This window comes from Dendropsophus ebraccatus, chromosome 10, assembly GCF_027789765.1.
Source record: "Dendropsophus ebraccatus isolate aDenEbr1 chromosome 10, aDenEbr1.pat, whole genome shotgun sequence".
In the NCBI taxonomy this organism is placed as follows: domain Eukaryota; kingdom Metazoa; phylum Chordata; class Amphibia; order Anura; family Hylidae; genus Dendropsophus; species Dendropsophus ebraccatus.
This window is the reverse complement of record NC_091463.1, coordinates 13450543-13478244: the sequence shown is the minus strand read 5'-3', so window position 1 is coordinate 13478244 and position 27702 is coordinate 13450543. Positions and strand designations below refer to the sequence as shown.

Sequence of the window (27702 nt, the reverse complement as noted above, 5' to 3'; positions counted from 1 at the left end):
TGGCTTCCGAGATCTGTCAGATAAATTTCTCTGTGTAATTGCACCATTAGGCCATCAATGTCTAATCAGCCAGGGGAGGGTGTTCCTCTGAACCCACAGAATAACCAGAGGAACAGGACAAAACACTGCAGATATCCATACAAATAAAGCTACTTCCTTTATTACAGAAGTTGTACAATGAGAAAGGACATGGACATAAATTATGGAATCCCATTATACAACAACATCTACACTACATGTACACTGGAGTCTCATAATATATTAAGTAAATCACAGGTGTCAGGGCATGATGGATATTATAGCTGTGCAACAGCTGGAGGGCTGCAGGTTTGACCCGTGAAGGAAAGCATACACCAAGGACATCCGACATGGCTTCGGGACGTTCATGCTTTTATACATTAGTAAAGCTTACACTCACGTAACCATCTTACATGGGTCATACGTTTTCAATATGTATAGTGTTGACCTGTGAACCTGACAAGCTGGTTTGGTTAATGCCGATCTGTATTGCACGTTATTATTTACAAATGTTCTCAATAAAAATGATCTGATCAAAACAGGGAATGGTCCATGGCCGGGGACTAAAAGGAAGTCTGCCAATATAAAGTGACCTTTAAGAAATTATAATTCTCACATTTTATAATGTCTAACTACTTCATCCAGTCTATACTGTCAAAACATGATTTAATGGACAAATCTTTAAAACCATTGGGGACAAAGGAGAATGCCAGTCTCTGTACAACGCTGCAGGATATGTTAGTGATACATGATACGTTGCCCTGCAATCGATAGATCATGTGGGTAATGCGTGGATTTCATGAGTCTTTCAGTGAGATGTTCTTCATAGATTCACCAGAGAATATATCTGAATAAATAAGAGCAGCCACTTCTATACACCAATTTCTTCTGTGTCGCTTTGGATTTGTGTTTTATTAGGTCTGTGTTCACCATTGTTACTGAGGGGAGTCTGTTCCTCATGTCCACGTTCTTCATCAGGGGGAGATGTTCTGCCCCTGCAGATCATGTGACTCCATATGTTATTTATGAATTCCAGTATTTTTTTCCTGGGTGGAGAGGGGAGAAATATCAAATCAGTTCAAAGTCTCCTATGAATAAAGCTCAATCCCTGTATGTAAAATGGTCGGCAACTTCAATATACTTATATAATCATATCACAGTCATGGATCCCCTGCACCCAAATTCATGCAAAACGTCCTGTATAAACTAGTCAGCCTTCAGTATTTAAAGGGAAACTCACAGCTATTGAGCAGATTCAGAAACAGCAGCAGTCACTGCATATAGATCTGATCGTCACCCCGCAGTACAATCATGGGGTGTTGTGTTGTTGCTATGGCCTTTACTAGACCTCTGTACCAACCATTGCGCCTCTGCAGATCTGTACAAGAGCACCAACCTGACCAATCAATGCTATGCAGTATAAGCAATTCTTTGCTTGTATCATATCGAATAAAAAGCAAACAAAATGGTATAAAAATATGAATTGGGTATCACTGTAATCACACTGATCTACAGAGCAAACATATCAGTGAAGTGCAAATCACGTTTCGGGGGTGGTGATCGGACACCAGTCATTTTGTAACTAGGGATGAGCAAACTTGCTGAAAATTCAGATTAGTCTGAAACGCTTGGCATTTGATTCCCCTGCTGGCTGCAGAAGTTGGAGGCAGCCCTACGCTGCAAGAAAACATGGATACATCCTGGGGCCATGTTCACACAACTAACTATTTTTGAAAAGAACAGATGTTCATTCAATACTGTAATGATATGCATTGAAGTCAATGGAACGACAGACATGGTTTTTACACAATGTATTGAATAATGGCCGTTATTTTAAGTGCCAAACACCAGCCATTGTTCAATTGTTCTATTGACTTCAATATGTATCATTACAGTATGTAAGGAACGGCCATTCTTTTTAAAAAAATATGTTGTGTGAACCTAGCCTATGGCCGTATCCAACTTCTGCAGCCTCCAGAATTCAAATGTCAAGCGTTTGGGTTCACCAGCAAGTTTGCTCATTACTAGTTACAACGCGTTCCCAATCACTTAAATGGCACAAAATTGGGCAGCATAATGCAGAATATACATGGTGATTCCTGGTTACATGACCATGCAGCTCTTGCCTTATGTAGTACTAGGAGACTATCAAAGCCATATATGATTAGCCAATATTACCTCCAGCAATAGAGGACACTGATGATGATGATGATTACGAGGATGAAAAGAATGCCGAAGATGATGCTAAGAATATTGCCGGTGCTCAGAGCAGAAACATCTTCACCTAACATGTAAATATATAGAGCAGAATAGAGTAACACCATCTCATACACATCCTCCAGTATCATAGCGTCTGTTCATCATTCACACATTATGACAAATACACTTTAACAGACCTCTATCGCTGTTTCCAGTTGTCAGACTGGCCAGTTGTCGCGGGGCACTTGTTGGATTGCCCCCATTTTGTGGGTCCTCACTGGTTGCCGTCTGGTCATCACATCCTCAAGAGAGAACATAAGACGACAAAAACACACGTTACATGGGAAACTGCAGAATTTATATAGACACAGACGGTATTTTACCTGTGCCTTTTATGGGGTCAGTGTCACTTGTGTACACCCCGATTAATGAACCTACCCCTTTCCTTAAATACTCTGTGCTGATGGGGAACTTACCTTCATTTGAACATAAGTAACCTACTATTCATCTTCCTTCCCTTCCTCTGCTCTTGTGCTAGGTTTCCCTCATCATTATATGATGCACAAGTTCTACTTGCTATAATCTGCTAAAGAAAAAAAAAGGAGAATTCCATCCACCCCCTAACAAAAACACTACTTGCCCATTGAGTAATCCGTAGTAACTTCCTCTCTGTCTAGCTTATACCCAGTCTGGCTGCTTTGAGTGCCAGCTACACCCTACACCCTGATATCTCACAGCCCATTCCTGCTTCTACTTCCTATTCGAATACTTGTCAGTGGCTGCAACTCCCAGCATGCCTCACTGCACTGTCTGTCTCCCACTTTAGTCTTCACCCTCTATCCCTAGCTAATCTTACTTCCCTGATCTGTGCCTAGTTGTGGAATTCCAGTTGAAGAAATACTACTACTACCACTATCATGATGTGGTATAATCAGTATATGATGGTGGTTGTAGTTATGCAAACCTGAGAACCACAGCTTGTAGTTTTGCAAGCTGTCACCCACCAGTTTGTCTCATTACAACCAGCATCATATGCAGATTATAAGGCATGATGATGGTGGTTGTGGTAGTCTGGCTCTGGTAGCCGGGCTTTCTCCCCTTGTTGTCCGGCTGGAACATGGCTGTCAGTGGCGGAGGGCATGGACTGTGTGGCGGCTGCACACAGGATGACAACTCCAGCATAAGCAGAGCGGAGGACGAGTCACCGGGATGATGCTTATTCTCATGCCAAATCATCCTTGTGCTCTCCCTCCTGTCCCTGCCGAGCTATGAGTCCTGGAGGTGCGGGCTGTGTGGCTGCTGTGTGTGTAGTGACCCACCAGGCACTACAAAGTTTTATCTGCAATATGACATGTGCTTTGTATAAAGTAACTGTGTAATGCTTTATCATTGGTGTCCAGCAGGTGGCAGTGCATTGCCAACATGTTGACAGTGAGCATTGGGACCCAGCGGCCTTCCACCTCAAGTGTGTTGCCTAGGCAACAGTAGGAGGTCTGACAGGTCCTGAGAGGAGTTGAGTAGATGTAGTCGGTGAGGAGGAGCAGACACGTGCTCTCCATCATAGTCAGATATAAGCAGTCGTGTGCTGACTAAAAACTTCAAGTAAGTGAAGTAACCTGCTGAGTGCAGAGCAGGCAAAGCAAGAAGAGAGAGGAGAGATTCTAACCAGCCAGATAAAGGCTATAACCACTAAGGCAGAGGGAACCCAATGCTCACTTCATGCAGCCTGACTGGAGAGTGACTGAACACCATTCCAATGTGCTGTATTACTGTGTAAACCAGAAAGTAAAGTCCCTCAGTTATATCACCGTCTATTCATTGTCTCCAAACACTGGAAACCAACCACCTCATTGCTGTGACGACCGCCCGGGGCCTTAGGAGAGCCAGGACCGCTAAGGTAGGAGTAAAGCACCGTGACACTATTGCCCCTGACAACACCACCGGCACCCTATCTGGTCCTAATAGAGCCTCCAGTCCACCGTGCGGACGTTGCAAAATGTAAGGGCCGGTGGTCCCCTGGAACATGGCTCTTCCCACGGTCCCTAACGCACTGCATACAGGATGACAAATCTGGTGTGAGCAGAGCAGCAGAAGAGGCAGCACTGGTACAGCACGGAGGAGAGACCTCTGTCCTCCACAGCCACCCTGACAGCCCCGCACACCGCCCGGCTCTACTGCAGGGTGGGCGCTACCAGGGCTCTACAAACTCTGTACCTCTCTACTGCACATGTACAGAGAACTGTAAGGGCAGCGGTGCAGGACAATGGTCTCTCCTCCTGTACCAGTGCAGTGATTACCATGTGCCTTCTTCTCCCGGTCACTAGTCTTCTGCTCACACCGGAGTTCTTCTAAAACTCCTTGACAGAGTGAGACTTGACTTGAAGAGACATCTCTTTGCTCAAGAGTTGTGAGCCATTTTGCATATCCTTTCTTCCCAAAATTCTCAATGGAGCAGCAATGGTCTGTAAGTCTCCATCCGTCTTTATGACGAGCTCTACTTAATGAGAGTCACTACCCCTTTGACCCACACCGGAGATGTCATCCTACGTGCAGCAGGTGGCTGTTGCGGTGTGTAAGTGCTGCAAACCGTGAGCAAACTCTTAACCCCTCCCTCCTTCCTTGGTGGTACCCTGGAACATGGCTCTCCCACCGGTCCCCAGAGGTGCGAGCTACACACAGGATGACATCTCTGGTGTGGGCAGAGCAGAAGACGAGTTGGCACATGGTAATCACTGCACTAGTACAGGACCGAGGAGAGACCTTAATGCTGCACTGCCACCCTCTCTGTACATCAGAGGTGTCAAACTCAGGCCGTCCAGCTGTTTTAAAACTACAATTCCCATCATGCCTGGACAGCCAAAGCTAAAGCTCTGGCTGTCCAGGCATGACGGGACTTGTAGTTTTGCAACAGCTGGAAGGCCTGAGTTTGACATCCCTGCTGTACATTGTACTGTACAGTAGGGAGGTACAAAGTTTGTAGAGCCCTGGTAGCGCCCACGCTGCAGTAGAGCTGGGGTGGTGTGCAGGGTTGTCAGGGCAGCGGTGCAGGACGGTGGTCTCTCCTCCTGTACCAGTGCAGTGATTACCATGTGCGGTCTCTCACAGGAGATGACATGCTGTGTACAGCAGACGCACAGCCCACACCTACGAGACTTACAGCACGGCGGGGACAGGAGGTAGAGCCATGTTTCAGGGGACTACCAGGAAGGGGGGGGGGGGGAGGCAAGAGGGAATCTGCTAACACTGTAGCTGTCCTCAGGTTTACAGTCCGCACCTCTGGGAACCTATAGCATAGCGGGGACAGGAGGGAGAGCCATGTTCCAGCCGGCCAACTAGGAGAGGGGGGGGGGGGGGTGTTGTTGTTGCTTTCATGTATGTCAGGCATTATGTCACGCTCCCTTCCTCTGTGTATTGACAGACAAGTAAAGTGGGGGCGGGTAGCTACTACACACCCTAAGGTTTATGCCTGGCCAGAACACGTCACGGCCCCAAGATGGTGCCCATACAGGCAGCGTGACGTGACGACAGCAATTTAGCAAGGACAACAAGACTTCCTGTGGCAGTAAGTGCAGGAGAAAAGTACTATAGGCGCAAAAGCCGTAATCAGTGTCTATTGAGCATTTGTATAACTGCTGTGGGGCAGTACAATACTTCAATATAACTTTTGGCCGGAATACCCCTTTAGTTCTAATATGTAAGTGTCTGATCCAAGATCCAAGGCCACAGTACGTGCCACAAGTGTCAGAAATAGGAACACCCCATTAAAGAAACTCTGCCGTCCCCAAATCCCCCTTTTTATAACAGCAGTTTGGGCCAGAGTCTGAGGATGAGAACTATTCTGGGCCTTTCAAGCCGAAAGTCTTCATCACTTGTACAGTGGCGCCCATGGGTATACGCTGGATGTACATACACACAAATGTGAGAGAGTGATGATCACCATGGAGCAGGTTATATGTGGTTTATTACATAATACTATAATGTGTTACTAGGGAATTGCTGGGTATGTCATCCATCATCAAGACCTCCGGAGAGACACTCACCGATCCATCTGAATTTCACGTAGTGATTTTTCCCATCAGCAAGCGACGGGCAATTCACTCTGATCTCCTTGACACATTTAAGGGTTGTAAAACTGGGGTTGAAGTTCACATTGTATCCGCTCTTGTTTGACTTCTGTATTTCTGCTGTATTATCATTTATGGCAATTTCTTCATTGCGTTCCTCACTCACTGCGTGGCAGTCTTTCGAATAATTCCCCAGCCACAAAGTAACACCATCCACACCTGAAAGTAGAAAGAGGTAAAGCCGGGAATTTGTTTTGATTTTGGGGTGTTTCGCATTTACGCTGTTCGCCCTATGGTAAAACTGACTTGCTATATATGTTCCTCACATCAGTACGATTACAACGATATGTAACATGTATAAACTTATTTAATGTGATGGCTTTTAAAAAATTCTAACCATTTTTAACAAATATATGTTCCTTAAAATCGCTTTATTCCCAGGCTTATAGCGCTTTTATCCTTTGGTCTATGGGATAGTGTGAGGTGTCATTTTTTGCGCCATGATGTGTTCTTTCTATCGGTATCTTGATTGCGCATATAAGACTTTTTGATCACTTTTTATTACATTTTTTGGGGATTTGATGCGACCAAAAATGAGCAATTTTGCACTTTGGGATTTTTTTGCACTTACGCCGTTTACCGTGCGAGATCAGGAATGTGATAAATTAATAGTTTGGGCGATTACACACGCGGCGATAGCAAACATGTTTATTTATTTATAAAATGGAAAAGGGGGGATTTGGACTTTTATTAGGGGAGGCTGGGAGGTCATTTTTTTTAAATTAATAATTACTTTTCTTTTTACATTATCTAGAAGTCCCCCTGGGGGACTTGTATATACACAGCAAAGATCCATTAGATCGGTGATAGATTGCTGTGGCCTGCTGCAGGCCAGTGCAATGTATTACCGAGCCGGGATCAGCGTCATTGCGACTCTGAGGCCCGGCACGGGCCGAAGAACAGATCTCTCCCACTAGACACCAGGGACGTGAGTGATAGCTGCATTGAAATGCTTTATCAGGTTTGACAGCTGTATTGAAATGCTTAATTAGCTGGCGCAGATACGTCATAAGACGCTACGGGGTTAAACACTTTAACCCCTTTAAGGACCGGCCCTAAAATGGCCTTAAGGGCCGAGGCAAATTTTATGTCCTGTGTCACTTTATTCATTAATAACTTGGGAATGCTTTTACCTATCCGGATGATTCTGAGATTGTTTTCTCGTGACATATTGTACTTTATATTTCTGGTAAATTGGAGTCGATACTTATAACAGCCTCCAAAATCCAATTGGCGCTCCTTCCCTTCGGAGGCTTGCCCTGCACCCACATGGCGCTTTATGTCCACATGTGGGGTATTTACGGACTCAGGGGAAATTGCTCTACACATTGTGTGTTTTTTTCTCTTTTAACCCCTTGTGAAAATGAAAAATTTAAGGCTAAGCCAACATTACAGTGTAAAAAATTTAACCCTTATGGGACACAGCCAGTTTTCATTTTTGCGTTTTCGTTTTTCCCTCCTCGTGTATATAAGGCCATAGCGCCTGCATTTTTCCACCTAGAGACCCAAATGAGCCCTTATTTTTTGCGCAACTAATTGTACTTTGCTATGGCAGATGTAATTTTTGCCTAAAATGTGCCGGGAAACCAGAAAAAAATTATATGTGTGGTGAAATTGAAAAAAAAAATGTTTTTTTTTATTTGGGGGGGGGGTTGTTTTTACTATGTTCGCCCTGGGGTAAAACTGACTCGTTATATATGTTCCTTAAGTTGTTACAATAACAACGATATGTAACATGTATAACTTTTATTTGATTTGATGGCCTGTAAAAAATTCAAACCTTTTAAAGAAAATATATGTTCCTTAAAGCCGCTCCATTCCCAGGCTTATAGCGCTTTTATCCTTTGGTCTATGGGTCTGTGTGAGGTGTCATTTTTTGCGCCATGATGTGATCTTTCTATCGGTACCTTGATTGCCCATATACGAGTTTTTGATCGCTTTTTATTACAATTATTCTGGATTTGATGCGACCAAAAATGCGCAATTTTGCACTTTGGGATTTTTTGGCGCTTACGCCATTTACCATGTGAGATCAGGAATGTGATTAATTAATAGTTTGGGCGATTACGCACGTGGCGATAGCAAACATGTTTGTTTATTAATTTATTTATTTTTATTTATAAAATGGGGAAAGGGGGGTGATTCAGACTTTTATTAGGGGAGGGAATTTTGTGTTATTAAAAATACATTTTTCTTTTACTTTACACATATACTAGAAGCCCCCCTGGGGGACTTCTAGTATATGCACTCTGATCTCTCATAGAGATCCATGCAGTATAGTTATACTGCATGAATCCATGAGATCGGTGTTCTATTACTTTTGGCTGCTGCAGCCAAAAGCAATAGAATGCCGAGCCGGGATCAGCGCCATTACGGAGCAGACCCCGGCCCGGTATGAATGCGGGGATCGCCCCCCAGCAATCGCGCCGCAGGGGGGCGATCCCCCCACTAGACCACCAGGGATGTATATCAGCAAGTATTCAGAAGCAGCTGTCAACTTTGACAGCTGCTTCTAAGTACTTAATTAGCGGGCACGGCGATCGGACCGTGCCCGCTAATAGCCGCGATCCCGGGCTACATGCGGCACCCGGGATCGCGGCAGTTCATCCGCGCGACCCCCCTCTGAACTCCCATAGCGGCACGAGGACGTTCAATAACGTCCTGGTGCAGCTATGGGTTAATATTTCATTTTCACACCACATTGTTCCACATTTGAGCCCGTCATCAGTGGGGTCCATATGCTCACTACACCCCTTGTTACATTCCCTGAGAAGTGTAGTTTCCATAATGGGGTCACTTGTGGGGGGTTTCAACGGTCTTGGCAACACAGGGGCCTTTCAAATGCAACATAGCCCTCAAAATCCATTCCATTCCAAATCCAGCCTCCAAAAAACAAATGGCGCTCCTTCTCTTTGGAGGCTTACCCTGCACCCGCCTGGCGCTTTAGGTCCACATGTGGGGTATTTCTGTACTCAGGGGAAATTGCTCTACACATTGTGTTTTTTTTTTTATTCTTTAACCCCTTGTGAAAATGAAAAAAATCAAGACAAGATCAATGATTTAGTGTAAAAATTAAGCATTTTTTTACACTTAATGTTGGTCTAGCCTTGATTTTTTCCATTTTCACAAGGGGTTAAAAAAGAAAATGAACGCAAAACGTGTAGGGTAATTTCCCCTGAGTACGAAAATACCCCACATGTGGACATAATGTGCCATATGGGCACAGGACAAACCACCAAAGGGACAGAGCACCATTTAGAGGCTGGAATGGAGGATGGAGGCCATGTCGCAATTACAAAGCTCCTGTGCTGCCAGAACAGTAGAAACCCCCCACAAGTGACCCCATTCTGGAAACTACACCCCATAAGGAATCTAACAACGGGTGCAGTGAGCATGTGGACCCCACTGGTGAAGGGCACATATGTAGAACATGTGGTGTGAAAATAAAAAATACCATTTTTTTTTTTTTACGGCACAAATGAGCCCGTCACCAGGGGCCCATATCCCTGCTGCCCCCTTGTTAGATTCCTTATGGGGTTTAGTTTCCAGAATGGGGTCACTTGTGGGGGGTTTCTACTGTCCTGGCCGCACAGAGGCTTTGTAATTGCATACTCTAATGGGAATAGCGGCCATACCTATTTAGCTGGGGAAAAGAGACAATTCTAATTTATTTGTGGGTATTAGGCCAATTATTAGTTTATAAGGTTGAAAATGACAGGTGTCCATCACATTCAACCTGTGTTGATCCAGAGGAAGGAAAAAACCCTTGTGAGGCATAATGGCAATCAGAATAATCCCTGGATCAACGTGACCCCTGAAATAGGAATAAGGGACAGAATTTAGAAAATGTAGAACTCCAGTGACGTGTGGTACGCCTTGAAGCGATCCAGTATATAGAGGCCGGGGTGATCAGGACAGGTGGCACACTGGAAAATGGTGTCCTTCCTGATCCCCCTGTTATGCCACACTCTGCACTTCTTCTGGGGTCTCCCGTTCTCCTGTGTGGGGGACGTCACCTGGAAAATGTTGCCCGGGGTGATCCGGGGTCCTTCATATCCAGAGTGTTGGGTCCGCTCCATGGCTGCTAATTATCAGGGCGCTATTACTACTTCTGATATTTTCGGATCGTGCCGCAAGCTACAGTAGCTCTGGCAGCGAGGGAATGGAAGAGGGGGGCGCTGGTATAAAAGTTATCCCCGTACAGGTGGTAACCTTTATCCAGCAGTGGGAAGATCAGTTCCCGAACGATCTTCCCACTAACTCGGAGGATGGGGGCTGGATTTGGGTGTCCCTTCCTTCATACACTCTTGGGGTACGTGCACACTGCGGAATATAGAAGGATAACCCTTTGTGCATTCCGCAGCTGGCACCCGCCGGCGGACTGATGCAGGTGCGCGTCTCCACCTGTGTCACACTCCATTCTATGCACGGGCGGATTCCGCTCTCCGTCCAATGTGTTCATTCTTTGGACGATGACGGAATCCACCCGTGCATAGAATGGAGTCTATGACACGGGTGGAGACGCGCGCTTGCATCAGTCCGCCGGTGGGTGCCAGCTGCGGAATGCACAAAGGGTTATCCTTCGCCATTCCTCAGTGTGCACGTACCCTAAGTCTGTAAGTGTACCCTGAGGTACTCTCACAGAGTTTGGAGAATTTCACGCCATACCGTGATCTCTTATTGGGACGGTACTGGAGGAAAAGACGTGTCTGGGGGCAGTGTACGCTACGCTACCCCCAGATAAGTCATTGGATGATGAGGATGAATGTAGGGAAAAAGGACCCCCCATTCATCCTCACTGGCTGTTTCGGTGTCGGAGGCAATAATAGTGTATGCATCCGACACAGAAAACACCCTGGGGGCCATTTTTATACGGGGATTAGTATATGGGATATGTAAATGTGTAATGTAGTGTAAAAAACTTTATTTCGTGTAGTGTAATGTAGTGTTTTTTACGGTTTTTATTTAACAGTAAGAAAAAAACCTACACCAACAAAGGAGTTGCACTTATGTGCGGCACTTATCAGCAGAAAGTGGCGGTAGGATATAGGGGGGAAAAAAAGCCCCTACTCCAAAAAGGAGGAGTTGCTGATCAGCATCGCACTTTCGTGCGGAAAATGAAAGAAAAAAAAAAAACCTGTCTTCAACCCTATAGTTACTGATAAGTGTGTTATATACACTTATCAGCCACTAGGGGGCAGTAGAAGACAAAAAGCCAAAGGCATACGACGGGAGTCGGAAAAAGCCGAAGTTGAAGTGCCGGAAAAAGCCGAACACAGCTGCCCGGAAGAAGAAGCCGTGGGACCCGGAAGACACCGATCCGGACGTCGGAATCAGGTGATTATGGGCCAATTGATGACCCGGAGAGCTGAAGATTACTGTTATTGGCTGATCCGAACTGATCAGCCAATAGCAGTGATCGTCGGCACGGGGGGGTTGTTAAACCCCCCCCCCTCCCCACACACACACAAATGACGATCACTGCTATTGGCTGATCAGTTCGGATCAGCCAATAACAGTAATCTTCAGCTTTCCGGGTCATCGGTTGGCCCATACTCACCTGATCCCGACGTCCGGATCGGTGTCTTCCGGGTCCCACGGCGTCTTCTTCCGGGCGGCTGTATTATAGCAGGCTATCTCCCCCGATCGGGACCCGGCCGGCCGCGGCGCCCCATTAAAGGGCTGGCGTACCGGTACGTCATGGGTCCTTAAGAGGTTAAAGGTACATCACTTTGTACATAACTTTATTAATAATATGTTTTGCTTACATGTTAATGTTCCTGCCATTCAATCCTTTGAGGACCAGGCCCTAAGAGCTCTAGCACTCTCAGTTTTCTATCTACAAGGCCATGTAAGGTCTTGTTTGTTACAGGAATAGTTGTACTTTGTAATGGCGTCTTTCATTCTACCATAACGTATGATGGAACCCCAAGTTATTATTTATGAAGATATAAATAGGTGAAATAGTAAAAAAGAATGCAATATGGTAACTTTTGGGGGGTTCCTGTGTCTACATAATGCACTATATGGTTTAAGTGAGAGATAACCATTATTTTATAGGTCAGTCTGAACACAACCATATGCAGGTTACACAGATTCTCTAATGTTATATATATTTTTTTATGAACTCCTTTTTTTGGCAATTAATTATTAATAAAATGGGCCTATTGTGACGCTTATTTTTTCACCTACGGGGCTGTTTGGGATGTCCGCCATTTTTTCCGCCATGATCTCTAGTTTTTATTAATACCATATTTGTGAAGATCGGACGTTTTGATCACTATATATATATATATATATATATATATAACGAAAGCAGGTGGACGACAGCATCATGTTCCAATTAAAACGACTTTATTGTGCCAGTCTGCATAGCAATGCAACGTTTCAGCTCTTTAGACCAGAGCCTTTCTCAAGCATAAAGGTGGGTTGTACTACACACTTTTTTTATATAACAAAAGACCAATCACCGATCACAAACAATTAAAACCATCCAATCATAGAATTACAGGTGGGCATTACAAAGTAGAAGTGGGCGGTACCAAGCCACTATTCACAGTGTCATTATATACATCACTATATCTTATTTCTACTATATACAAAATCATCCTACATTTCCGGAATCCATCCAGATCCCGTGCCACCCTCCGTCATCTCCACCGATTCTTCCATCACTCGGACATCACGTCTCTCAGATCGCCATGCCGGCCGTGGCTCCAGGCTTGTAAACAATCACACTGCGGTTGCGTACGATCTCTTCTCCCATTGGGCGATGGATGACGTTCATCTGCCCTCCGCCCCATTGATCCAATCAACATATGGGACTACCGTCACGTGTGCCGCTGTCATCAGGAGTTCAAACGCTTCTCACCATATCCATGGAAACTACATGCGTCATCCAAATCGGATCAGTTTGACACACCCCCTTGCAGACTCGCTCTCACTGATAGAGTATTCAGGACCCACTTCTCGGTCTTAGGTTTTCTCCATCCCCCTGGACACCATGAATACTGCCGGTCACGTGTTGTCTCCATCTCCATGGATACCAAGACGCCATACCGCCTTCATGCTGCAACACTACCATAGGGAAATCATAATCATCTCCACCAACCGAGTGAGTCCTTTATGTACCGGATTACTTTAAGGCAGGGTAACCCTCAGCAATCTCTTCTCAACCTCTTGTGTTTGCATATTAACGCTTAACGGCATATAGTCCAGCCACTCCAGGCAATTTCACGGGATAAGAGTCCTTGTTACTATACGTACTTTATTCGGCACTCATAAATCGCATCCCATCCGGAATCTATGTGAATGCCGTCCAGTCTCTGATTACAGTTCTTAATATTTCTTCAGCAACCTTGTGACTGTTACTATGCACCGAACCACCCATGCCGACATGTTGATCAGTCCAAGACATGTCTCCAAGTTAATAAGAAGTCCGTGGAAAGTCCGGATATTTCCTGATGTATCTAAAATATATCAAATATACAATTAAAAACCATATTAAAAACAACCTGACGCGTGGAAAAGGAAGAATGATACAGGGGAAGGGAAAGGGGGGGGGGGGGGGAGAGGAGGGGGGGGGGGAGAAGGGGGGGGGGGGGAAATTTTATTTGAGGAACCAGTCTCTGGGTTACATCATTTTAGTCAAACACATTTAGGTTCAATTCTAAGTTCATACCTTTTGGCCATATACAATCCAATATACTAATCCACCTCACTTCTTTTTGTTTAAGTATCTTCTCCCTATCACCTCCCCTTCTAAGTGGGGGAACACTATCGATCACACGAAACCTAAACTGGCATACTGAGTGCCCTGCTTCCACGAAATGTTTCGCTACTGGATGTTCAGTTTTTTTTAAACGTATAGTACTTTTGTGATTATTCATTCTCAACTTAACTTCAGTTGTGGTTTCTCCGATATAATACAGGCCACATGGGCACTGTATCATATAGATAACAAATTTAGAATTGCACGTGTACCGCTGTCTGATCCTATATGATTTATTAATATGAGGATGTTGGAATGTGTCACCTTTCATTATATTTCCACAATTGCTGCAGTGAAGGCACGCAAAATTGCCCGTCTTCACTGGAGCAAGGGTCCGTTGTGTGTCCTTCTTGTTAGATCCTATATCTGACCTCACCAGGATGTCCTTAATGTTTTTGTTCTTTTTATAAGCCATCACCGGCGGTTCAATAAATTCTGGAATTTTATCTCCAAGGCCCTCTCTGAGTATAGACCAATTTTTCCGCAATATTTGTGAGATTCGACCACTGTATGAGGTGTACATCGAAACAAAGGGAATCCTCCCATTGTTCCGCTTCTTCACCCTAGGTACCAATGTTTGGTCCCTAGTGACATTCTGTAATCTCTGTTTATGTCTTTGCAAAATCCGTTCAGGGTAACCCCTTTCCCTAAATTTGTGACACATAGATTCAACATTATTTTTTAGATGTGACTCCTCACTGGTTATTCTACAAACCCGCAATAACTGACTCCATGGAAGTGATCGTACCATGGGTTGTGGATGGTTACTGGTATACATCAGGAGATTATTTCTATCAGTTTCCTTAACGAATAAGTCAGTTTGTAATTTACCATTAGACACATAAACCAAAGTGTCCAAGAATTGTAATTCCTTTCTCGACTTTACCATGGTGAATTTTAAGCCTTCGTGCAGAGCATTTATATATGCCAGGAAACTAGTTAAGGACTCCTCTGAGCCCTCCCAAATCGCAAATATGTCGTCAATATAACGCCACCAGCACCGGATGCTGACCATGTACTGGGATCCGTAGATGTGCTGCTCCTCGAGGTCGGCCATGTACAAGTTGGCATAAGCTGGGGCCATATTGGACCCCATGGCCGTCCCTCGGCACTGTGCGTAGAAGTCGTCCTCGAACAGGAAATAATTCCTGCCCAGGACGAACTCCAGTAACAGTAGCACAAATCGGATCCCACCAGGGTCACATCCGGCGCTGGTGAGGGCTCGACTAACAGCCTCAATCCCCTTCACATGTTCAATCGATGTGTATAAAGAACACACATCGAATGAAACAAGAATGACATCCGTCATATCCAGGGATGGTAAATTTTTAAGCTTCAACAAAAAATCGGTGGTATCTTTCACATAAGATTTCATACCTGCTACCAGTGAAGACGGGCAATTTTGCGTGCCTTCACTGCAGCAATTGTGGAAATATAATGAAAGGTGACACATTCCAACATCCTCATATTAATAAATCATATAGGATCAGACAGCGGTACACGTGCAATTCTAAATTTGTTATCTATATGATACAGTGCCCATGTGGCCTGTATTATATCGGAGAAACCACAACTGAAGTTAAGTTGAGAATGAATAATCACAAAAGTACTATACGTTTAAAAAAAACTGAACATCCAGTAGCGAAACATTTCGTGGAAGCAGGGCACTCAGTATGCCAGTTTAGGTTTCGTGTGATCGATAGTGTTCCCCCACTTAGAAGGGGAGGTGATAGGGAGAAGATACTTAAACAAAAAGAAGTGAGGTGGATTAGTATATTGGATTGTATATGGCCAAAAGGTATGAACTTAGAATTGAACCTAAATGTGTTTGACTAAAATGATGTAACCCAGAGACTGGTTCCTCAAATAAAATTTCCCCCCCCCCCCCTTCTCCCCCCCCCCCCCCCCCCCCCCCCCCCCCCCCTTTCCCTTCCCCTGTATCATTCTTCCTTTTCCACGCGTCAGGTTGTTTTTAATATGGTTTTTAATTGTATATTTGATATATTTTAGATACATCAGGAAATATCCGGACTTTCCACGGACTTCTTATTAACTTGGAGACATGTCTTGGACTGATCAACATGTCGGCATGGGTGGTTCGGTGCATAGTAACAGTCACAAGGTTGCTGAAGAAATATTAAGAACTGTAATCAGAGACTGGACGGCATTCACATAGATTCCGGATGGGATGCGATTTATGAGTGCCGAATAAAGTACGTATAGTAACAAGGACTCTTATCCCGTGAAATTGCCTGGAGTGGCTGGACTATATGCCGTTAAGCGTTAATATGCAAACACAAGAGGTTGAGAAGAGATTGCTGAGGGTTACCCTGCCTTAAAGTAATCCGGTACATAAAGGACTCACTCGGTTGGTGGAGATGATTATGATTTCCCTATGGTAGTGTTGCAGCATGAAGGCGGTATGGCGTCTTGGTATCCATGGACATGGAGACAACACGTGACCGGCAGTATTCATGGTGTCCAGGGGGATGGAGAAAACCTAAGACCGAGAAGTGGGTCCTGAATACTCTATCAGTGAGAGCGAGTCTGCAAGGGGGTGTGTCGAACTGATCCGATTTGGATGACGCATGTAGTTTCCATGGATATGGTGAGAAGCGTTTGAACTCCTGATGACAGCGGCACACGTGACGGTAGTCCCATATGTTGATTGGATCAATGGGGCGGAGGGCAGATGAACGTCATCCATCGCCCAATGGGAGAAGAGATCGTACGCAACCGCAGTGTGATTGTTTACAAGCCTGGAGCCAGGGCCGGCATGGCGATCTGAGAGACGTGATGTCCGAGTGATGGAAGAATCGGTGGAGATGACGGAGGGTGGCACGGGATCTGGATGGATTCCGGAAATGTAGGATGATTTTGTATATAGTAGAAATAAGATATAGTGATGTATATAATGACACTGTGAATAGTGGCTTGGTACCGCCCACTTCTACTTTGTAATGCCCACCTGTAATTCTATGATTGGATGGTTTTAATTGTTTGTGATCGGTGATTGGTCTTTTGTTATATAAAAAAAGTGTGTAGTACAACCCACCTTTATGCTTGAGAAAGGCTCTGGTCTAAAGAGCTGAAACGTTGCATTGCTATGCAGACTGGCACAATAAAGTCGTTTTAATTGGAACATGATGCTGTCCTCCACCTGCTTTCGTTATTGAGATTGGGGAAACGAGTCGAGCCCTTTGGGGACTGTGCATCTGACAAGTGTTTCCGCGGATCCTGTTTCTACTTTCTGATATATATATATATATATATATATATATATTAGGGATGCACGATGCACCGAAATATCGATACTATCGATATTTCGGGCAAAAAAACGATTCGGTACCAGGATTTCCTGGTATCGATACTTTATATTAAGCTGCCTAATAACGCAGCTTAACATAAAGTATAGAGCAGAGAACACAGCCGGCGGCTAGCAGAGCGCCGGCCATGTTCTCTGAGTGCTGCCCTCTGCCCCCTGGCGTCACTTCCTCCTCCTTTGCTCACTGCAGTGAGAAGTTATAGCCGGCACACAGCGATCGCTAGTGCCGGCTATATAACTGTGCAGAAGCCGCTGTCACAACTGACAGCGGCATCTGACCCATCCTGATCCTCTCCAGAAGCAGTGGGGGTCGGCTACTATGTGTAACAGACCCCCGCTGCTAATGACCCGCAGCCCGTCACACCTCAGCCTCCTGTGCCCCCTGTCATGCAGCCGGTGTGAGGAGCTGCGTCTGCACTTCTCAGTGTGAGGTTGGTGAGACTGACTGATGCCGGCTCACTCTCCGTCCATCCGCAGAGCTGTTCCTATGCATATTCATGTGTGCACAATCTCGGTGGCTGCGCTTCCTGACCGGCCTGAGTGTGCACACATGAATATGCAGGAGGAACGGAGGCCTGACAGCTGGGAGCTTCCCGGAGCTGAGGGGAAGGGAGCTTATTTATTAAGGTGGAACAGACAGCCTGAATCTTGGCCAGCAGCAAAGGTTAATCTTCCTGCTGGCCGAGGTTCAGGCTGTCTGTTCCACCTTAAACTCCCTTTACAGATCCCCCCTCCCCTCTGACAAGCCTCATGCTTTGAGTGGTACCGCAGTGAGAGTAGGGGATGTGTGCAGACATACCAAACATCCCTGCCCTCTGGTGTGCCCCCCACATCCCTCCCCTCTGGTGTGCCCCCCACATCCCTCCCCTCTGGTGTGCCCCCCACATCCCTGCCCTTACATCCCTGCCCTATGACAGGAACTGACCTGCCAGGCAGAGTAACCCTCTCTTGTCTGTCCAGACCTGGCAGCCTTCACCAGCTCCCTGCAGTGTGGGGGTTGTAGTGTGTACCCAGTGGCGGATTAATTGTACCCTGGGCCCTGGGCTGTTCACCCAACCTGGATCCCCCCCCCCCCCGGTCAATCCGCCCACATTATAATCTACTACTGCCCCCCCCCCCCCATGCTGTCCCCAATAAACACAGTGTTTGGTCCCTTGCTGCACAGAGGATGTCAGGAGAGGAGGGGGCTGATCTTATAGGGGAGGTCACAGCAGCACAGAGAATGTCAGGAGAGGAGTGTGCTGATCTTATAGGGGAGGTCACAGCAGCACAGAGGATGTCAGGAGAGGAGTGTGCTGATCTTATAGGGGAGGTCACAGCAGCACAGAGGATGTCAGGAGAGGAGTGTGCTGATCGATAGGGGAGGTCACAGCAGCACAGAGGATGTCAGGAGAGGAGTGTGCTGATCTTATAGGGGAGGTCACAGCGTCCCAGCAGCACAGAGGATGTCAGGAGAGGAGGGTGCTGATATTATGAGAGGTCACAGCAGCACAGAGGATGTCAGGAGAGGAGTGTGCTGATCTATAGAGAAGGTCACAGCAGCACAGAGGATGTCAGGAGAGGAGTGTGCTGATCTATAGGGGACGTCACAACAGCACAGAGGATGTCAGGAGAGCAAGGAGTGTGCTGATCTTATGAGAGGTCACAGCAGCACAGAGGATGTCAGGAGAGGAGGGTGCTGATCTTATAAGGGGGGGGGGTGTTGTATTTTTTTTCGAGGTATCGAACTGGTATCAAGTATCGAACTAAAAAAATCGAGTATTGGTATCGAACTCAAAATTCTGGTATCGTGACATCACTAATATATATATATATATATATATATATATATATATATATATATATAGTAACAAAAATCGGTAATCCGTGCACTTTTTTCCCTCTTTTAGTCTACGCCGTTCACAATGACGCTTGTTATATTTGAATAGATCAGACAATTACGCACGCTACGGTATAGTATAGTATATGTTTATTTTTATATGTTTTATTTATTTAAAAGGGAAAGGGGGTGATTTGAGCTTTTATTGACGGAGGGGCTTTGGACTTGTAAATACAATACTTTGATTGCAGACACTATTCATTGCTATGCCATAGGCATAGCATTGATCAGTGTTATCGGCGATCTGCTCATTAAGCCTGCCTGTGCAGGCTCATTGACCAGAGCACCGATCGGATCGCACGGAGGAAGGTAAGAGACCTCCGGCGGTCTGTCTTAACGATTGGGACCCCTGCAATCACACTGCGGGGGTCTCGATCGGTAAGTGACTCCCCCTGTCACACTTAAATGCTGCAATCGCGGCATTTAAGGAGTTAATGTCACGCTGCAGCGCGATCGCTGCAGCCTGTCATTAACGGTGAGGTGTCGGCTGCTGATTGCAGCCGGCCGCCACCTGCTATAAAGCGCACTCTATTCCGGAGCGCGCTTCATAGCTCAGGACGTATCGGTACGCCCTAGGTCGTCTAGGGGTTAAGTCCCCTTGGGGGACTTTTACATTCAATTATTACATTATGCACACTGATCATTGCTATGCTATAGGCATAGCATTGATCAGTGTAATAGGCACTCTGCTCATTAAGCCTGCCTGTGCAAACTCAGTGAGCAGATCGCCAATTGGACCGCACGGAGGAAGGTGAGAGGTGTGCGCTTCTTTCCCCGCTCTGTTTCTGTCCGAGCAGCAGAGCTCCATAGACTTACATTATGTGGTCTCCATCTCACATGACTTAGAGCTGGGAGAGAACATGCAGAGTGCCACTTCTCCCAGCTTGTAGTGAACACTCTGTTGAAAGGAGAAGTCCGGCGAAAATTATTTTTTTATATGTTATTACTTATGGAAAGTTATACAATTTTCTAATGTACATTAATTATGGGAAATGCTCATATACTGCTATTTCCCTTAATTTAGTGTATCAGGAAGTGTTAGAATTATCCAGCAGGGGGCGCTCTATATATAGAAGTCAATGAGTACCATTGACTTCTATATATAGTGCGCCCTTGCTGGACACTCCATAGGAATTACAGTGTATGTAATGTAATGTAATGTAATGCACTGTACTGTTGTGACTTTATGAATACATTTATGGAATACTTTGGGGAGCAAGTGTCCTTGCTCCCCAAAGTATCCCATAAATGTATTCAATTAATACATTTGCAGGGCACCGAGCAGGGAGGGAGAGGAGGGCCCTGGGCTGTTCACCCAACCTGGATCCCCCCCCCCCCCCCCGGTCAATCCGCCCACATTATAATCTACTACTGCCCCCCCCCCCCATGCTGTCCCCAATAAACACAGTGTTTGGTCCCTTGCTGCACAGAGGATGTCAGGAGAGGAGGGGGCTGATCTTATAGGGGAGGTCACAGCAGCACAGAGAATGTCAGGAGAGGAGTGTGCTGATCTTATAGGGGAGGTCACAGCAGCACAGAGGATGTCAGGAGAGGAGTGTGCTGATCTTATAGGGGAGGTCACAGCAGCACAGAGGATGTCAGGAGAGGAGTGTGCTGATCGATAGGGGAGGTCACAGCAGCACAGAGGATGTCAGGAGAGGAGTGTGCTGATCTTATAGGGGAGGTCACAGCGTCCCAGCAGCACAGAGGATGTCAGGAGAGGAGGGTGCTGATATTATGAGAGGTCACAGCAGCACAGAGGATGTCAGGAGAGGAGTGTGCTGATCTATAGAGAAGGTCACAGCAGCACAGAGGATGTCAGGAGAGGAGTGTGCTGATCTATAGGGGACGTCACAACAGCACAGAGGATGTCAGGAGAGCAAGGAGTGTGCTGATCTTATGAGAGGTCACAGCAGCACAGAGGATGTCAGGAGAGGAGGGTGCTGATCTTATAAGGGGGGGGGGTGTTGTATTTTTTTTCGAGGTATCGAACTGGTATCAAGTATCGAACTAAAAAAATCGAGTATTGGTATCGAACTCAAAATTCTGGTATCGTGACATCACTAATATATATATATATATATATATATATATATATATATATATATATAGTAACAAAAATCGGTAATCCGTGCACTTTTTTCCCTCTTTTAGTCTACGCCGTTCACAATGACGCTTGTTATATTTGAATAGATCAGACAATTACGCACGCTACGGTATAGTATAGTATATGTTTATTTTTATATGTTTTATTTATTTAAAAGGGAAAGGGGGTGATTTGAGCTTTTATTGACGGAGGGGCTTTGGACTTGTAAATACAATACTTTGATTGCAGACACTATTCATTGCTATGCCATAGGCATAGCATTGATCAGTGTTATCGGCGATCTGCTCATTAAGCCTGCCTGTGCAGGCTCATTGACCAGAGCACCGATCGGATCGCACGGAGGAAGGTAAGAGACCTCCGGCGGTCTGTTTTAACGATTGGGACCCCTGCAATCACACTGCGGGGGTCTCGATCGGTAAGTGACTCCCCCTGTCACACTTAAATGCTGCAATCGCGGCATTTAAGGAGTTAATGTCACGCTGCAGCGCGATCGCTGCAGCCTGTCATTAACGGTGAGGTGTCGGCTGCTGATTGCAGCCGGCCGCCACCTGCTATAAAGCGCACTCTATTCCGGAGCGCGCTTCATAGCTCAGGACGTATCGGTACGCCCTAGGTCGTCTAGGGGTTAAGTCCCCTTGGGGGACTTTTACATTCAATTATTACATTATGCACACTGATCATTGCTATGCTATAGGCATAGCATTGATCAGTGTAATAGGCACTCTGCTCATTAAGCCTGCCTGTGCAAACTCAGTGAGCAGATCGCCAATTGGACCGCACGGAGGAAGGTGAGAGGTGTGCGCTTCTTTCCCCGCTCTGTTTCTGTCCGAGCAGCAGAGCTCCATAGACTTACATTATGTGGTCTCCATCTCACATGACTTAGAGCTGGGAGAGAACATGCAGAGTGCCACTTCTCCCAGCTTGTAGTGAACACTCTGTTTAAAGGAGAAGTCCGTCGAAAATTATTTTTTTATATGTTATTACTTATGGAAAGTTATACAATTTTCTAATGTACATTAATTATGGGAAATGCTCATATACTGCTATTTCCCTTAATTTAGTGTATCAGGAAGTGTTAGAATTATCCAGCAGGGGGCGCTCTATATATAGAAGTCAATGAGTACCATTGACTTCTATATATAGTGCGCCCTTGCTGGACACTCCATAGGAATTACAGTGTATGTAATGTAATGTAATGTAATGCACTGTACTGTTGTGACTTTATGAATACATTTATGGAATACTTTGGGGAGCAAGTGTCCTTGCTCCCCAAAGTATCCCATAAATGTATTCAATTAATACATTTGCAGGGCACCGAGCAGGGAGGGAGAGGAGGGCCATCTACCTCCCCCCCCCTTGCTCGGTGCTGGGAACATATACAAAGCACTACTCCCCCATTATCTGCAGATAATGGGGGAGTAGTACCTTTTGCTATCCCTATCACCGCCCGCGCCGCCGCCGCTCACACAGGGGCTGCTATTCATGGCGCCGCTGATTCCCCGCCGCCCGCGCCGCTCCTAACTACCCGCCCGCTCGCCCGCCCCGTTCCTGGCCGCCGCTCTCTGCTCATGCCGGCCGCGTCAGCCCACCCCCACCCCGGCCGGGAGCACGGCGCTTCCTGGTGTCCCCGGCCGGGGTGGGGGCGGGCTGACGCGGCCGGCATGAGCAGAGAGCGGCGGCCAGGAACGGGGCGGGCGAGCGACTGGGCGGGTAGTTAGGAGCGGCGCGGGCGGCGGGGAATCAGCGGCGCGATCGTAAGTTTGATGCCGGGAGGAGGAGGAGGGGGAGCGGCGGGGGGCATGAATAGCAGCCCCCGTGTGAGCGGCGGCGGCGCGGGCGGTGATAGGGATAGCAAAAGGTACTACTCCCCCATTATCTGCAGATAATGGGGGAGTAGTGCTTTGTATATGTTCCCAGCACCGAGCAAGGGGGGGGGAGGTAGATGGCACCTCTCTCCCTCCCTGCTCGGTGCCCTGCAAATGTATTCATTGAATACATTTATGGGATACTTTGGGGAGCAAGGACACTTGCTCCCCAAAGTATTCCATAAATGTATTCATAAAGTCACAACAGTACAGTGCATTACATTACATTACATACACTGTAATTCCTATGGAGTGTCCAGCAGGGGCGCACTATATATAGAAGTTAATGGTACTCATTGACTTCTATATATAGAGCGCCCCCTGCTGGACACTCCATAGGAATTACACCGTTGGTCGTGACGTCACTGCTTCAGAGATAATTCTAACACTTCCTGATACACTAAATTAAGGGAAATAGCAGTATATGAGCATTTCCCATAATTAATGTACATTAGAAAATTGTATAACTTTCCATAAGTAATAACATATAAAAAAATAATTTTCGCCGGACTTCTCCTTTAATTGGTTCCAGCACCCACCAATAATTACCTACAGAACCCATATATTACATTGAAAAGTGCCCAGTTTAAACTCTACAGGACATTACACAGCAGCACTATATACAGCACATTACTCTACCCCCTTCAGGAGGGGTCGTTGACCCATGGACTCTGCTGGTCCCTGGTCCTTACTTAGCGACTTATGATATGGTGGTTCCCACTCCTACCTATACCTTTGTATTCCTATATCTTTATTGTTTATGTACAAAAATTTCCTGTATGAAAAAATCCTTTCAATAAAAATCTTTGAAACGTATATACAGCACATTATACACAAGAAACATTCAACACAACCAGCAATTATAGGACAGTAGTCACAGACTCCTCACTCATACTTTACTGTATAGTGGCCCCCCCAATCCCAGCACTGTAACAGATGGGAGGTGGTGGTGCACTGACTATACTACTACTGTATTGTATATGCAGTATTATACAGTGCTGTACTGTATGTGAAGCCTCACCAGTGCTAAACTCACCAGGTACAACCCACCATTCACGCTCGCAAAAACGTTCAGATACCGAGTACTTCATGACCGGGGGCCCGAAAAATGTTTGAGAACCAAAGACAACTTTCCTTTAAAATACAGTTTGAGTTCTAAGCAGTTTAAGAGCCACTGTACTCTGGCTTGTGAAAACTTTTGATATATTGCTGTAGTTGGAGTTTTCCTCCATTCACTGGTAACCACATGTAACGGCAGCACAACTCCTATTCAAATGAACTACAGAGCTACAGTGATGTCACGATACCAGAATTTTGAGTTCGATACCAATACTCGATTTTTTAGTTCGATACTCGATACCAGTTCGATACTTCGAAAAAAAATACAACACCCCCCCCTTATAAGATCAGCACCCTCCTCTCCTGACATCCTCTGTGCTGCTGTGACCTCCCCTATAGATCAGCACACTCCTCTCCTGACATCCTCTGTGCTGCTGTGACCTCCCCATAGATCAGCACACTCCTCTCCTGACATCCTCTGTGCTGCTGGGACGCTGTGACCTCCCCTATAAGATCAGACCCCTCCTCTCCTGACATCCTCTGTGCTGCTGTGACCTCCCCTATAGATCAGCACACTCCTCTCCTAACATCCTCTGTGCTGCTGTGACCTCCCCATAGATCAGCACACTCCTCTCCTGACATCCTCTGTGCTGCTGTGACCTCCCCTATAGATCAGCACACTCCTCTCCTGACATCCTCTGTGCTGCTGTGACCTCCCCATAGATCAGCACACTCCTCTCCTGACATCCTCTGTGCTGCTGTGACCTCTCATAAGATCAGCACACTCCTTCCTCTCCTGACATCCTCTGTGCTGCTGTGACCTCCCCTATCGATCAGCACACTCCTCTCCTGACATCCTCTGTGCTGCTGTGACCTCCCCTATCGATCAGCACACTCCTCTCCTGACATCCTCTGTGCTGCTGTGTCCTCCCCTATAAGATCAGCCCCCTCCTCTCCTGACATCCTCTGTGCTGCTGTGACCTCTCCTATAAGATCATCCCCCTCCTTTCCTGACATCCTCTGTGCTGCTGGGACCCTGCGACCTCTCCTATAAGATCAGCCCCCTCCTCTCCTGACATTCTCTGTGCTGCTGTGACCTCCCCTATAAGATCAGCCCCCTCCTCTCCTGACATCCTCTGTGCTGCTGTGACCTCCCCTTTAAGATCAGCCCCCTCCTCTCCTGACATCCCCTGTGCAGCAAGGGACCATACATTGTGTTTATTGGGAACAGCAGTGTGTGTGTGTGTGGGGGCAGTAGTGGATTATAATGTGGGCGGATTGACTGGGGGGGGGGAGTTTGGGATCCAGGTTGGGTGAACAGCCCAGGGCCCAGGGTACATTTAATCTGCCACTGGGTACACACTACAACCCCCACACTGCAGGGAGCTGGTGAAAGCTGCCAGGTCTGGACAGACAAGAGAGGGTTACTCTGCCTGGCAGGTCAGTTCCTGTCAGAGGGCAGGGGTGTAAGGGGAGGGACGTGGGGGGCACACCAGAGGGGAGGGACGTGGGGGGCACACCAGAGGGCAGGGATGTAAGGGCAGGGATGTGGGGGGCACACCAGACGGGAGGGATGTGGGGGGCACACCAGAGGGCAGGGATGTTTGGTATGTCTGCACACATCCCCTACTCTCACTGCGGTACCACTCAAAGCATGAGGCTTGTCAGAGGGGAGGGGGGATCTGTAAAGGGAGTTTAAGGTGGAACAGACAGCCTGAACCTCGGCCAGCAGGAAGATTAACCTTTGCTGCTGGCCAAGATTCAGGCTGTCTGTTCCACCTTAAATAAGCTCCCTTCCCCTCAGCTCCGGGAAGCTCCCAGCTGTCAGGCCTCCGTTCCTCCGTGCATATTCATGTGTGCACACTCAGGCCGGTCAGGAAGCGCAGCCACCGAGATTGTGCACACATGAATATGCACGGAGGAACAGCGCCGCAGATGGACAGAGGGCGAGCCGGCATCAGAGCCTCACACTGAGACGCGCTGCCCTAGACGCAGCTCCTCACACCGGCTGCTGCATTCCAGGAGGCTGAGGTGTGACGGGCTGCGGGTCATTAGCAGCGGGGGGCTGTTACACACAGTAGCCGACCCCCACTGCTTCTGGAGAGGCTCAGGATGGGTCAGATGCCGCTGTCAGTTGTGACAGCGGCTTCTGCACAGTTATATAGCCGGCACTAGCGATCGCTGTGTGGCGGCTATAAGTTATCACTGCAGTGAGCGGAGGAAAAGGTGGGCGGAGGAGGAGGGAGTGACGCCAGGGGGCAGGGGGCGGCACACAGCGAACATGATCGGCACTTAGCTAGCCGCCGGCTGTGTTCTCTGCTCTATACTTTGTTAAGCTGCGTTATTAGGCATCAATACCAGGAAATCCTGGTACCGAATCGTTTTTTTGCCCGATAGTATCGATATTTCGGTGCATCCCTACCCCTGGCTACAAGCCCCAGTTATACTATACACAGAACTACAAGTCCCAGTTATACCATACTCCCACAAAGCCCTGCAACAAAGATCTACTTTACTAAGAGAAGAACTACAAGTCCCAGAAAAACATGAGCACCAAATAAAACTTTCCAAAGATGAATGAAAAAGCCCATAAAGTTTGTAGATCCCAATAGCCGGGCACTACAACCCCCAGCATGGGCTGTCAGCCTGAGGTATTGGCAAGACATCAGCTTACTACAGAGCACACAGTAACGCCGTGTACCGATGATGTTACCTGCTGCCATCGCCGTAAGGAGGACCAGGAGCCCGAACATCACCGGGACCGCACAGCGCTCCGCCATCTCTACCGGCAACTCACTTCAGTGTCTGCATTGTTCTGGAGACATAGAGGGTAGAAACCCCGCCCCCTCCGTGTCGCGCTCCATTAGAACCAATAGAGCCATATCATAAAACCTTTTACTCCCACTGGGGGCGGGGTCACAGCACACTTCCCACACATGTATCCATAAAATCCTTGCTTCCCCCGTGTAAGCCACAAAGTCACTTTATAAAACTGGCTTTATAAAGCCAGTTTTATAAAGTGACTTTGTGGCTTACACGGGGGAAGCAAGGGGTCTATGGATACATGTGTGGGAAGTGTGCTGTGTGGCCTAACAGCACATGTACTTAGCTTTATATGCATTTTTGAGGTGATTGGTTCCCTTTAAACTCCCGCCACCAGGAAGCGCGCGAAGTTCTGGAGAAAGTGGCTGATTGGCGGCGCTAGACGTGACAGCCGGGAGCGCACGCACGCACAATGGCCCCGTATACACATTATATGGCGAGTGTCCCATATACACGTTATATGGCGAGTGTCCCGTATACACGTTATATGGCGAGTGTCCCGTATACCTATTATATGGCGAGTGTCCCGTAT

At 46.8% G+C, this 27702-nt stretch overlaps 1 protein-coding gene and 1 long non-coding RNA gene across 3 annotated transcripts in view; one reads left to right on the top strand and one right to left on the bottom strand.

Annotated features, from left to right (window-relative positions):
• Positions 1–160: 160 nt before the first annotated feature.
• On the bottom strand, positions 161–27159 carry LOC138802819 (uncharacterized). 2 transcript variants are annotated; one of them, XM_069986501.1, is made up of 5 exons: positions 27049–27159; positions 6258–6500; positions 2415–2519; positions 2197–2302; positions 161–1064 (listed from the first exon to the last, which is right to left on the bottom strand). In XM_069986501.1, the coding sequence occupies exons 1-5, from the start codon at positions 27125–27127 to the stop codon at positions 890–892; spliced, it is 708 nt and encodes a 235-aa protein (XP_069842602.1). In that variant the 5' UTR covers positions 27128–27159; the 3' UTR covers positions 161–889. The 2 variants fall into 2 exon arrangements, with proteins under 2 accessions (XP_069842602.1, XP_069842603.1); XM_069986502.1 differs by having other exon boundaries at positions 27061–27159.
• LOC138802821 (uncharacterized) overlaps positions 3576–27702 on the top strand; it is a 44624-nt gene continuing 20497 nt past the window's right edge. Inside the window, exon 1 of the long non-coding RNA XR_011364813.1 lies at positions 3576–4114. This is a non-coding gene — a long non-coding RNA (uncharacterized lncRNA). The remainder of the gene's footprint in view (positions 4115–27702) is intronic.

Bases quoted from the DNA above. Each gene is read 5' to 3' on its own strand.
- LOC138802819 (XM_069986501.1), bottom strand. From the start codon at position 27,127: ATGGCGGAGCGCTGTGCGGTCCCGGTGATGTTCGGGCTCCTGGTCCTC. The intron at 2,303-2,414 runs GTCTGTTAAAGT...TTTACATGTTAG, and splicing joins AACTGGAAACAGCGATAGAG to GTGAAGATGTTTCTGCTCTG. The intron at 1,065-2,196 runs GTAATATTGGCT...CTCTCCACCCAG, and splicing joins AGTGTCCTCTATTGCTGGAG to GAAAAAAATACTGGAATTCA.